The sequence below is a fragment of the Cervus elaphus genome, chromosome 29, assembly GCF_910594005.1.
Source record: "Cervus elaphus chromosome 29, mCerEla1.1, whole genome shotgun sequence".
Taxonomy (NCBI): Eukaryota; Metazoa; Chordata; class Mammalia; order Artiodactyla; family Cervidae; genus Cervus; species Cervus elaphus.
In genome coordinates, this window is record NC_057843.1 from 16,743,020 (window position 1) to 16,756,333 (window position 13,314).

General features: G+C 45.0%; 2 protein-coding genes across 5 annotated transcripts in view; one reads left to right on the plus strand and one right to left on the minus strand.

The window, feature by feature from the left end:
• The first annotated feature begins 956 nt into the window (after nt 1–956).
• Nucleotides 957–13,314, plus strand: part of MOB3B (MOB kinase activator 3B) — a 215,045-nt gene continuing 202,687 nt past the window's right edge. Inside the window, exon 1 of one of the 4 annotated variants that reach the window (XM_043890605.1) lies at nt 957–1,160. The gene's annotated coding sequence lies outside the window, so the exon portion shown is untranslated. Of the gene's footprint in view, nt 1,161–1,224; nt 1,880–2,251; nt 2,364–13,314 lie in introns of those variants that run through there. The other 3 variants (XM_043890609.1, XM_043890608.1, XM_043890607.1) reach the window with 3 other exon arrangements.
• Nucleotides 6,163–6,696, minus strand: IFNK (interferon kappa). Its single transcript, XM_043890610.1, has one exon. The coding sequence runs from the start codon at nt 6,694–6,696 to the stop codon at nt 6,163–6,165; it is 534 nt and encodes a 177-aa protein (XP_043746545.1).

Below are 13,314 nucleotides of genomic sequence, written 5' to 3' on the forward strand. Positions count from 1 at the left end.
GCACCATAACGAAAAGTAGCCCCCCACTTGCCACAACTAAAGAAAGCCTGCGTGCAGCAAAAATTAAATTATTAAAAACAAAACAAAACACAAAGTGTGGGCTTAGAGGTTCTCACTTGGTAGTTGTGGAAACCACTTTTGGGGGAGGGATATTTCTCTATGTAGTCTAGTTTCTACTTAATATATTTCTAAACTTCTTTAAAGTGTGTACTGAGAATTATAAAATGCAATACCTCGTCATTTGGTATACTTTGCAGTCAATGTGGATGAAGATGCTATTATACAAGGAATAAAAAGATATGGAAGATCCATTTTTTTTCTGCCTCGGGAGACTTATATATAATGACTCCACTATGAACAAAGAATACTTTCTGTGTTTAGTTTATCCTTTAGCACCACCCTTGCAGGTAGACACTGCTCTTCCAAACTTACAGAGACTATTGAGGTTTAGAGGTCACAGACCAAGATCACACAAAGAGAAAGGGGCAGGCTGTAGGTTGGGATTCAAGGTCCATGCTCATTTCATTACTCTCAGCTTATTCTAGTGAATTTGCTAGAATCTCGAAGTATTTTCCAATGATTACTGCTATTCTTTGTCCGGCAGTCCATAGCAATTTTCAACAAGTCAAAAAATCTTGGAGAAATCTTGGAGAAGGTAAGCAATTTCCCTCTCTCTAGGTGCGTGGATGTGACCATGCTGGGTCCAGAACGCATCCTTTCTGATCTGATAGCTTCCTCCCCGCCCTGGCCAGAGAGTCAATGTCTTTTCCACAAGGCTGGGAGCCCCGTTCAGACTGTCCATTCCCCACCTCTTTCCGGAGGGACGATGACCCGAAGGCGACCTGACGTCCCTTCCCAAGGGAGCTGCCATTCCGAAGGCGGCCGCCAGGGGGTCCCCGCTCCGCTTGCGCCCTTGCAAGAGAGCCGCGCTCCGGTTGCCGGTGGGGGGCTGCTCTGGAGCGGCGGCGGCGGCAGCTGGAGCCCGGTGCTCGCTCGCCCGCGCGCTTGCTGAAACCGCGCGCGCTGGCCCGGGAGCCCCTCGCTGGATCCGCGAGCGTCGCCCCTCCTGCCTCAAGCTCACCCTCTTCCTCTCGCGCCGCCTGCAGCTGCCCCGGCGCGGAGAGCCGACAGGGCCCCGGGGCTGAAGGTAAAACCCCACGGTGAGTGAGAGCTCGCTCCGAGCGAGGGGAGGTGGCGCAGCTCGCAGCCGCTCGCGCCGGGTCGCGCCCGGGCGGTTTAGAGGTGCGGGGCGCACCTGGGGCGAGTGCAACAGGAGGGCTGGAGGCGGCGGACCCCGTTTCCCCGCCCGCCCTCCGCCTGCTTCCGGGGCTGGAATCCGCCTCAGACCCTTGCCCGCGTCTTGGCTTCTGGCAGCCTCCTCCCGTTCCCTTCCCGGGTTGGAACGAGAGTCCTCCTCGGGCTCCGGGGCCTTGATTTTTCAAGATCTATCAATGGACTCGTTCTTCTCTCGGGGAGGAGGGGGCGGGCACGACTCTGTCCCCGAATCCATCCCGGATCGCAGATGATTGCAGAGTGCATGCTGGACTGTGGGTGGCGGGAAGACAAACTTTTACTAAAGTGCGCCTGGGCAGGGGGACCACGTTTAGGGCGTCTTGGTATTGAAGGCGGAGGCTCGGCTGGGGGCTGCGAAGGGGAAACTCCAAAGCGTCGGCCGGGTCGCCCCGGGAGAGGGTGTGTAAAGGGCGTACAAATCCTTCGGAACCCCTGGGCCAACAACTGTCAAACATCTGGAATCCCAGCCCCTCCCTTGCCCTGCACTCAGGAAGAAGGTGAAAACCCTTCAACTTTCCTCTGATTGCTCCTCCCTGCCTTTGGACCCCTTTGGAAGGGTACAGGGCCGACCCCCGGCGCCTGGCAAGTAAGTACCAGACCGACACCCCAGACTTCTCAAGATCCCCCCTCACCCACCTCCCCGACCCCTCCCAGACGTCCGCCCCGCAGGGACCACGCGACAGAGCCGAAGGAGAGCGAGGCGAATGGCCTTTTGTTTCTCGGCGTTTCCCCTATTGTTCGCCTTTCTAACATCTGGCGGGGCTCGGGAGACAAGGAAGCCCCTCTTGTCCTCCTCCCCCGCCCCGCTACGCCAGCCTCCCCGCCGGCTTGCGCCCGGGAGCCTGCCTGGGGAAGGCGAGGAGCCCGACCCCCGCGGGGCCGCCCCACCCGGGCCTTGCGGTGAGAGGGCGGAGGGAAAGTTGTTCCTTCCCCGCCTCCTCGGCTGCCTGTGGCCCCGGGCGCACTTCTCAGATCTTATCCCTAGCGCGCTGCGGAGCGCAGATCCAGAAGGTGCCGCTCGCGGGAGAGTGGAAGCGAGGTGCTGCCCGAGTCCCGGGTGCCTTTTTCCTGTGAGTTCCAGTGGATTCCAATCTCCGCCTAAAGGCGTGTGGTTGGCCGGTTGCCAGGCGGTGGGACGGGATCAGGGCAGGTCCGGTAGGCAAACAGCTACGTCTAAGGCTCTGAGACTGAGGCTGTGAGTGTCCAAGGGCCGAAGGGCAGGCGAGCCGCCCTCCTTAAGGAGGATGTGTGTGCAGAGCTGGGCTCAGCCGTGTCCGACTCTTTTGCGACCCCGTGGACTGTAGACCGCCAGGCTCCTCTGTCCATGGAATTTCCCAGGCAAGGACACTGGAGTGGGTTTTCATTTCCTTCTCCAGAGGATTTGCCCGGCCCATGTCGGGAAGGGTCCCCTTCTGGAACCCGGGTCTCCTGAGTCTCCTGCATTGCAGGCGGATTCTATACCGCCGAGCCACTAGTGGAGATGTAGAAATAACCTGGGAAGCCTGGAGACTTTGCTTATAAATAGGCGTGAAGTGGCTCCCTCCAGAATGAACCTGGGGTCCTGACTTCGCACAGCGCTCCAAGTTTAAAGCCCGGGTACCCTCTCAACGTTTGGTAAGAGCAGACCTGGAGGACCCAGGACTGACTGTGCAGACGTTTCCCGTCCCTGCGAAGCTGTGTCTGGGGACCGAATTCCCCTGTGAGCGCGCCGGTGCGATTATAACGACCCTGTTATTACTCTGCCTTTCCTATCAAGTTGTGTGCTTACACGTGGTGCTTATTCCTAATGACCGAGGGTTATTAAAGAACTGGGACTTACACCTGAAACTAATATAATATTGTAAATCAACTATGCCTCGGAGGCGGGGGGTGGGGGGTGGGGAGTGGATAGAACTTGGGCAAAAACATAGTAGCCACTCTCAGAGGCAGGGTCCCCAGATGGTGCCCCCAGAGTTGCTTAGCTGGTGAGGGGAGACTGTGTGTATACACCTGTTGGAATGTATACCTGCACATAGCCTTACATATACTAATGTTAGCTTTTTCTGTCCGACATACAGTCAGTGCCTCTCCCAAGAAAGCTCAGGGAGGCTCTTGTTTTTTTTATCCTTCGCTTTTTGATCTGTGCCCCAAGCCAGGGCAGGGAGGAAGCTTCTGTATGACCACCTATGATCTTGTACCTACTGGAAGGTTTTAAGTAGAGACTGTGCCTCTGCACAGTGTCAGGAGTTTGCTCTTCCAGAGTTGGAACTTTTGAGCTTCCATTTAATAAAGAAAAACAAAGGAGACGAAGTCAGCAGAGAGGACACACACAACACATTCTCCAGTAATTTCTGGATGTTACCAGTGGGACCCACAGAAGAAAGAAAGCAAAATCTTAGAAGCGCCAGAAGGCACTTTACAAATACTTCATTATGAAAATAATCCCCAAGGAAGGATTCCTTTGAAATTTAGCAGCAGCAGCACTAGAAAAGCAGGAAGCGCCTGGCTTGCTCAAGAAGGGTCTAAAAGCATCATTAACGAAGTGAAAGGGCAATGTCTGTCCCAGTCTACTCCAGTAAGGAAAACAGGGTAGTTATAGTGAAAGATAAACTTCTACGACTTCTTTAATTTTAGAGTTAGAAGAAAACCCTCCCCAGCATTGAAGAAAAAATAAAAAATACAGAGAGGTGAAAATTAAAACAGAAGGAGGAGGGATGTTATAAATAAGGCTCGACTGAACAATCTTATCCAATTGTTTACATGGAATAAATTTCTGGAGATAGGATAACTAGGTCTAAGGGGTGAATGTACTTTTTTTTTTATGACATTTAAGATTGCTATATTGTCCTGTAGGAAACTTGTGCCAGTTACCTATCAATACACAGGATTTTTTTCTTCTGTACTGATACTCTACATTATCACTCTTTTTTTTTTTTTTTAATATCTATCAGACTGATGAGAGGGGAGTATCTTATTACCTTCTTTTACATTTCTCTAATCACAAATGAGAGTAAACATTTTTCATATTGTCTGTTAGTATTTCTTGTGATGTTACCAGTTTGTGTCCTTACCTATTTTTCAGTGAGAATATTCTCCTTTTTCTGACTAGTGGTGCTCTTAATAAAAGCATCCCATTGTGACTTCTGCCCCTGCTGGTACAATCAGACAAGCTTTATTGATTAGAAGTGCTGATTTTCTTTCCTTCTGCATTATTGCAAACATTTGGCAAGACTGCAACCACCAATTGCTAAAGTAACTGACGTGGTCCCAGGAGAATCATTAAGGAGATCATGCAAAGGCATTACTAGAGAAATTCATGGAAAATATCAAATGTATACCTTCTGCTTTGTAGCTTGCATGTCCCAATTCCTTTATAGCTTGTAATGCTTTTTAAAAATTTACAACACTTACTGATGAGTTACTGTTACTAAATGGATGATATAAAGTTGTTTTATTGTCTGATCCTTCTACTGGTAACCAGTATACTGTGATCCACAACTAGTTCTTGTTCTTTTAAACATTTCTTCTAACTTTTGAACTGAGTTTTATTTTAATACTTTCTCAGTATAACTATATTGGAGTTTAACTATCCAACTATTCAACTATGGATGAATCTTGAGTCTAAACCGTTTAGCATCATGCTATGAAAATAATAGCAAATAAAGGCCTTCCAAGAGTTGAACTGGATACCTCTGTGATGCATTTGGGTAGTCACAATCTGTCTGTTAATCTTCTTGCTTGAAGATAGATGATTCTGAAATGGGGTAGAAGGGAGAGAGAAAGGTAGAGAAAATTCATTTCAACTATAAGGTGAATTAATACAGATGAAGGGCCATGCAAGAAAATTTAAGTAAATAATCTGGGTAATCTACGCACAAAATAACTTTCAAAAAGATAAAGTATATTAAAGTGTCATGTATTAGTAAGAAGATTAGTTTATTTAACAAGAAGAAAGTGGCCTTCTAGTTGGGAAAAATCCAGTGTGAAATTCTTCCATAGTCTAACCATAGGTATTTCATTTCAGGTAGAAAACAAACAAAAAAAGACAGATATTAAACTTTTCTGCAGTATTTTTCATGCTTTTAAGTGTCAAAATCGCATAATATGTATTGGGAACGAACAATGCTCTTTGTATTAGAATCATAAGCTCTTAAAGGTTGAATGAGACTTTAATGGTCATCTCATTCAACCATCTAATATCATGATGGATCTTCACTCTCTTACAGTAATAAAATACCAACCCACAAACTTTCTATCATTTTAACCAAACCAGGCTGAGAAGCAAATGGGTCCAAAATTTCTATTTTCTTTTTTTTAGAGTAGGGAGACAGGAATGGTTTTAAGTCTATGGGACCTTGTACAGGCTCTTTTAACATGCTGAACTTTCCTAGAATAAACAATCTTGGCAGCAAGAGAGTTAAGTCATTGAGGTGTTAGATTTTGCAGGATTCTCTGAGCCGTGTCCTCTGGCCATGGGTTTGAGGGAGTTCAAAGCAACAGAGCAAAGCAAGAGCAAAAGGAAAGAAGAACAGAGAATAGAAGATGGGAGGGCGAGTCCTCCTCTAAAACTGTCTTCAGGACTTCCTAACAAGACTCTTGATCACCCAGGGGGTGGTAGGCATCACCTTGTTTGGAGAGGTGAATGTGGCCGATGTTGCAAGGCCAAACTTCAGGAAAAAAATGACCATTACCCAAACCACCAATAATCCAGCCAAGGGGAGCCACGGGACAGCACAACAAGCCTTAAAAAGAAGATGAAGGAGGAAGAGAAGGAAAAGACGATTTTGGAGAGAAACAGAATTTTAATTCTTAGAATACATTAATACCTTATCTCCTCCTGAGTAGTGCTGTGAGTTTCTGAAAGAAGTAGAAGCACCTTCTGATTTCCATTCAGACAATCTCCCAGGCACAGGGACTGCGTTTCTTATCTTTGAGGAACCTGTCTATCCTGTTGAAATATCTCCTCAGTTCTAGGTTGCCTGGCTGGAGGACCGGAGCTCCTGAGGGTCTCCTGAGGGTCTCCTTTCTGGCTGAGAGAGGCGTTTCCCTCTCTCCTGTGTCTTCATTTCCATCCTCCTCTTCTTCCAAGCATTGCTCCAGGTACCGCAGCTGGTGATCAAGTCCGACCTGGACTTGGCCTAGGTGTGTCTCTTCCCAAGTGGGTTTGAACGTGTCTTGAGTGAAGATGTGGAAGGCTTGTCTGGCCATTTCGTAGAAGGCCTCCTTGATGTTCCTCTTCAGAGGCTGGCTGTGTGGAAGGATCTCTTGGGGCAACTTGAAAGCTTTGCTTTCTTGTAGACACTCTATAGGAAATGAATTGCTCATCCTCCTCAGAAGTCTCAGATTCTGCCAGGTGACTCTCCTCAGGCGAACATTGAGTAAGTTACAGTCCAGAGAGAGGATGCCAGTGATGAACAGACCCATGAGGCGTGCCAGCCACACATATTTTCAAATCCCATCAGGCTTGCTGCTCATTTTTTTCTCCCTCGCCCATGGAGGTGGAAAATCCACAAGACTCAGAGGTTGACAGTGAGGTTTTAGGTCTGAAGTATCCCTTCGTGTGCCTTTTATCCACCTGGGTATCTTCAGTGGGGAGGAGTTTTTGCATTCATCATTTTATGGTACTCAGCATTTCAGCTTCTTTGCCTCTGAGGCTTTTTTGATTTGAGGTGACTATGCTGACTTTGGAAGTGCTTTTTTTTTTTTTTTTTGAGAAAAGTGAGCAGAACATTATGATTGTGTTACCATCGATGGCTGGATGATCCATCCCAGTACTATACGTGTCAGCACAAGACAGATGCAGACTTTCAGAAAGCCCTGAAAGCTACGATTCTATACACTTGCTCACCCAACACTGTTACATAAGAGAGAGCAATCCTCCAAGAAAATATTTTTTTGTACCTGGCCCTATAACCAAACCTCTTCTCTCATGGAGTTAATCATAGACATTGACCAAATGAATATGATTATTTGATTGCAAGGCCACTAGAACATCACATGGTTGAGGTTTTTTCCAGTCTTGTTAAACTTCTGTATTTGCATATTTTCTCTTTTATTTGAGTTTTTTGTGTCTCAAGAAAGATGAAAACCAGAGTGCATCATTGAGCATGGCACTTGTCACATAGAAGACTAGAGCAGCTTAGTTTTGTATTGCCACTAGAAAATGTTGGCACTCTTCAGCTGTCCTTTCCCATAGTGAAGCTTGAACCAGCACTTACCATCCCCACCTAGCATTTTGTATGCCTCTGATCTCATTCTTAGAAATCCTCTGGGGGCTTATATACTGGGGAATATTTTTCTGCCTCATTAACTTCTCTCTTGTAGTATCTAAACTTTTAGATGTGGTTTAGCAGTATTTTAAAACTTTAGCTTAACTTTCTTTCTTGCTGAGAAGTTCTGTGTGCTGTAAAGATTTTTTGTTCTGATTTGTTTTTGAAGAGGTATGTGAGTAGGTGATCACCCACGTTAGCCAAACTAATTCACACCTGGACCAATATTCCTGTGGTAATGAGGGCTATCCACCATTTATGATTTTCACTTTCTTTGACCAGCTAAGCTTCTTCTGGTATGGTCAAAGGAAATGGATTTTTTTCCTCCAGGAACCTGAAATGGGATGCCATTAAAGAAGGCTAGTTTTAATTACCACCTTAAAAAAAAAAGAAATGCATTAATTTTTAATAAAGTCATTTTAGAATGGTGAGCAACCACAGTTCCTCAAGCATGGCAGACTTTGACTGGAAATTTGGCTTAAAATGTTCATGTCTGAATTAATTGGCTGCACCAAGGACTAATTGTAGACAAGTGAGCTTTCTTAAAATCCTGGCTTTTTGGACTGATTTATTTTGAGAAGAAAACCTACTACATATGTTACTTTATATGCTCTCTGATTTTGCAGAGGTATTTTGTGGGATGACTAACTTAGAAAAATAATTGGGAAAATGAAACCTTTTATATAGGATTATATACTGACACAGACTTCTTGGAGAGCAAAATGGTGATATATATCAAAAGCCTTAAAAACGTACATGATCTTTGACTCAGCAATTCTCCCTCTAGGCATTTATCTCCAAGAAATAATGATGGATGTCTTTAAGGACTTGCCTGTCAGGAAGTTCATCACAGCAAAAAACTGAAAACAATTAAAATGTTTAGCAGTAGGTACTTGGTTAAGTAAATCATCAGTAGAAAATGTCTGTGCAAGCATTCAAAATTATGCTGTGGGAATATACTTGGTTACTTGGATGGACAAGCTTTGCAGCTTAAAAGCAAGTTTACATGGTAGTATACAGAGTCTGTTAAATATAAACACATACATATATGTACAGAAAAAAATCTAGAAGTATATATGCTACAAACATTAAGAAAAATAATTAAGAAGTATGAACTATGCATTTATAAACTCTGTGTGTATGTATGCATAACAATAAATATATGTTTATAAAATGCCGATGTCTTCTGAAGGCCAGACCTCCTTCCATCCCTCACACTACTTCTTATTCCTAAAGCTTCTTGAATTGTCTCAGTAGAACGGCTTGTTCCTCTTTTGGGCTTTTACAGTGCTTTGTCCTCCTTAATTTTGGCTTTTTTTTTTTTTTTAATTTTGGCTTTTTAAAGTAAATAATTGTATAAGTGCTGAACTCCCAATTCTGTGTGCCCCCACCTCTACCCACTCAGGGCACTTAGCATAATTCCTACTGCTTTGAGACAGTTTCGTTGTACTATCCAAGCTAAGAGTTTGTTCAGTTGAACTTCTATGCTGATAGGTTCTACCAGTGGGTGATGGAGGTGGCTGGAAATTTGGCTGTTGTCCACCACCTTGAAGGTCCCTGTATTTTCTGTCAGGTACAGTTTTGTCACCTTACCCCCCCTTACCTCAAATTTCCTCCCTTTATTGTCATTTCACATTTTATCCTCATTTATTCAAAACCTTATTTTTAGCATCTACTACATGCCAGTCACTGGGCTAGTCCTTGAAGAAGGAGGGGTAAGATAAGTCCATGATCTCAAGGCATCCATGGTTGAAGAAGCAAGCATGTTCTGAGTGTTTTGGGTACAGGAGTAATTCCTAGGTCTTTGTTATAGCGTGTACCTCATTCCTCATGTGCCGATGATGTTGACAATATTCATGACAAGAAAGGAAAGATGATTGACATGCATGTTGTCTACCTCTTCCACCATTAGAATTGCCTGATTTAACAAATAAAAGTACAGAAGACCCATGCAATATTTGGGATGTACCTGTACTAAAAATCCTTCATTATTTATCTAAAATTTAAATTTAACTGGGTGTCCTATATTTTACCTGGCAAGCCTATACACCATGCCAGCTCCACTGACCTCTTAGAGCAGAAGTGAAGTGAAGTGGCTCAGTCGTGTCCAAATCTTTGCGACCCCATGGACTGTAGCCTGCCAGGCTCCTCTGTCCTTGGTATTTTGCAGGCAAGAATCCTGGAGTTGGTTGCCATTTCTCCAGGGAATCTTCCTGACCCAGGGGTTGAATGAGGGTCTCCCGCCCTGCAGGCAATCTCTTTATCATCTGAGCCACCAGAGAAACCCAACTCAGTCATGAAGGCCTCTGCAGGAAACTCTTCCTCTGTTAGCTGTCCCCCTCATGCACAGGGGCATTCGATTGTGCTTCTCTGTGCTGGTTTTACTTGTGTGCACCTCCCTGACAACTGTGCCCACTCCGAAGAGGGTACCTGCCATGCGAAGACAAAATAGTCCACACACACATACAGTCACACGTAATTGTCATGGTCAGAAGCATTTTTGGATGATCAGTGTTGGTCATGCCTCTCTTCTATAAAAGCCATGCCATCTTACTCCATCTCAAAATACAATGAGAAAGTAAAAAAGAATGACAGTGGAAGGAAATGTTTTTATTCCAGAATTTGTGTGTGACAACTGCCCAGTCTGTCACTGTGGGCTATGTGTGACATGCTAACATTGTTCCATAGGGCTTCCTAGTTTGGAGCTAGTGGTACAGAATCCACCTGTCAATGCAGGAGACATAAGAAATGCATGTTTGATTCCTGGGTGGGGAAGATCCCTTGGAGGAGGGCATGGCAATCCACTCCAGCATTCTTGTTTGGAGAGAGGAGGCTGGCAGACTGCAGTCCATGGGGTCTCAAAGAGTTGGACAGAACTGAAGTGACTTAGCACGCATCGTTCCATGATATCTGCTCCCCTTTCTCTAGATCGGGGGAAAGGTGATTACCAGGGCTGCCCTGTTGTCAGTGGAATTGTGTGAATTTGACATGGGGATGACATGGTTACTGGTAATGGGTGAGACACAATTTGTTTGACAAAGTGAAGATGAGATATCCCGGTCTAGACGAGATAGCCATGACTCACTCATGTGCATTTGGCATTGTGCGGTAAGATTTATAGCGCTCCAGGAAGAGGCAAGTTTTGAACCAGAGTGAGCCTAACATGTTGATCATACATGTTACATTACTCAGTGCATGTAAGTTAGTCATTGCGTTTGTGGGGTCACTAGGTGATGGAGCTGAGTAGGGAGCTCAAAGATGGGAAGCCTTGTTGTATCCATGCGTAGGACTGCTTTCCACGTGGCGTGCAGACCATGGCCACCACAAAGTCACGTGGAACTGTTTTAGCCCAGACCAACCCTGACGCTGTGACAACTTGGTGTTTCTCCCATTTCCACTGCCTCCCACATTGGGGTCTGCCTCTCCCCTGGTCCTTTCTTGGTTGTTCTTCTCTTGATGGTGTACCTGATATAGAACCTTACAGTGACTACACAAGTAATAGGTGGATGTGTTCACATTATAAAAATTTAAACACTTCAGATAAAGTGAAGGCTGGCTTGCCAGCTCCGCCCCCCATCGTGTCTCTCTCCCTTGCAGTAACCACAGTTATCAGCGTGGTAGGTCCTTGCTTGAGATCTGTCTCCCCACCAAACACTAAGTTCTGCAAGCACACATCTAACAACTGGCTTGTCCGCTGCTCATTCTTGAATGCCCGCAGGGCCCACAGACATGGAGAGACCCCTGGACCTCTTCCTTGCTGATCTATAGCATGGGAGTGGGGAGACTTGCACATATGTTTTGAAAATTACCAAAACAGGATTATAAAGATTGTGATATGCCATGAAATTCAAGCCTGGAACTTGTATCTCTGTGACTGTATCTATGATATCATTTGGATATGATATGATTTTTTAATCTGTGTTATTATAAATCCTTAGTGAATATGAAGCCCAGGGTGAAATGGCTCACCAGACCTGGATCAGACGGGTCCAGTGCCTTTCACAGCACCCTGCGCATACTAAGTACTCAGTAATTATTTGTTGGATGACTGAGGGAAGATAATGAAGCCGTGTCTCTCAGTGACAGGGAAGTTATTTGGTGGTTTTAGTTCTGGTGTAGAGACACGGGGTGGGCAAAGTCAGGTGCTGGGGAGATTTGAGAAGTTCACAGAATGGTAGATGGCAGCCGAAGCATTCACTCAGCATCCCCTCCTCCCTCCGTTGCTTTGTCTTTGGGATTCCCCGGGGCTGGTTAGGTCATGAACACCAACATACCTCCATGCTGGTAGTATCACATAGTTCTGCGTTATTTGGTTGATTCATACATCTTTGCCTCCAGACAAGACATATATCTTACTCAGTTTTGTAGGCATGGTACCTCTTCAATAAAGACATCAGTGTTTGTTGAATAAAAGCCCGCCAGGTGACTTTTTTCTGCTTCTTAAATTTGGGTGTTAACTTGTGCTGAAAAAATTGCTGAGTGGTTCCAAAATCGTGACTTCCCACCTCCCCTGATTGTTGCCGCTTCTCTGTATCATGTGCTTCCAAGGATTGTCACTTTACCACATCACCCTAAGGGAGGCTGAGTGGACAGTCTTCCCGCTGGCTGTCTTTCACAGCCCAGCTTCAAGTGATGCATACAGTAACTTCCTCCACAGGGCTGATTGGAGCTTTTATTTTATTTATTTATTTTTTTTTGATTGGAGCTTCTAGAAAACGACCCCTGATGAAAAGAGACTTCATCTGGTGAAATAAGGATGTACGTAAACATGCACCATCGGTAAAAACCTTCCCTCAGTTTGGGGTTCATCAGAACAGCTTCCACCCGAATCCTTGTTCCACTCTTGGTTGCTCTTGGTTCATTTGAACACTAATGGGACTTTCACTTTTGAGATGGTGGTAAGCATTTCAGATGAGAAGAGGTCACCTCCCAGAATAACCCTCTCTTTTACCCACTGAATAGATGTGGATTTATTTCTTCCCAGACTGTATCTGAATATGCCTGTAGTTTGGAAAATCAGTGAGAGTGGAGTGAGAGATGGACAGAGATGTCTTCTTGTCTTGGATAAAAATTTTAAAGGGAATTGCCATGGCAGGAAGAAGGGTAGTGTCTTTTTAAAATTCCTATCAGTTTGCATGTGGTCATAAGATTTCCTAACATTTATGAATAACAAAGAAAGGCATTATTATGGAAAAATTTAAGCAGACTTTTCTTTGACAGAAAATTCACATGTTTCAAATATTAGGCTTTTTTTTTTTTTTTTAAAGTATCTGAGCAATGCCTGGTTTTGGGGATGGTGTCTAGAATAATCTAGTAGAGCCATAGGGTGCCATGCGGAGGGGGCTTTTTTCTTCCTGACAACTCTCCTGCCTCTAGCTAACCTGTGAAGTACAGATTCTAAATCCTAGAATTTAGGGTTGGAAGGACACTGAGAGGTAGACTTGGGGTTAGAGGGATAAAGTGGCTTGCCCAGGGTCACAGTGGTACTTAGGGGTAAAGTCAGAGAGGGCAATTAATTCATTTAAGCCTAAAATTAAAGCCTCCCCCTTCTCTTTTCCCTCCTTTGTGATCTTCCAGCATATGCCCCTCATGAAACATGCCAGGTATGTATCCGTGAGTTCTTGGCAGATGTTAATGGGACTGAAAATTGGCTTGGTTATTTCACTTCTGCCAGTTGGGGCTACATGTGTTGGAGACTGTAGTATTGATAGTTTCCCAGGACTGCTGTAGTAAATTTCCATGAACAGTGTGGCTTACAACAATAGAAATTTAT

Coding starts and splice junctions, on each gene's coding strand:
- IFNK (XM_043890610.1), bottom strand. CDS start 6,696: ATGGGTCTGTTCATCACTGGCATCCTCTCTCTGGACTGTAACTTACTC.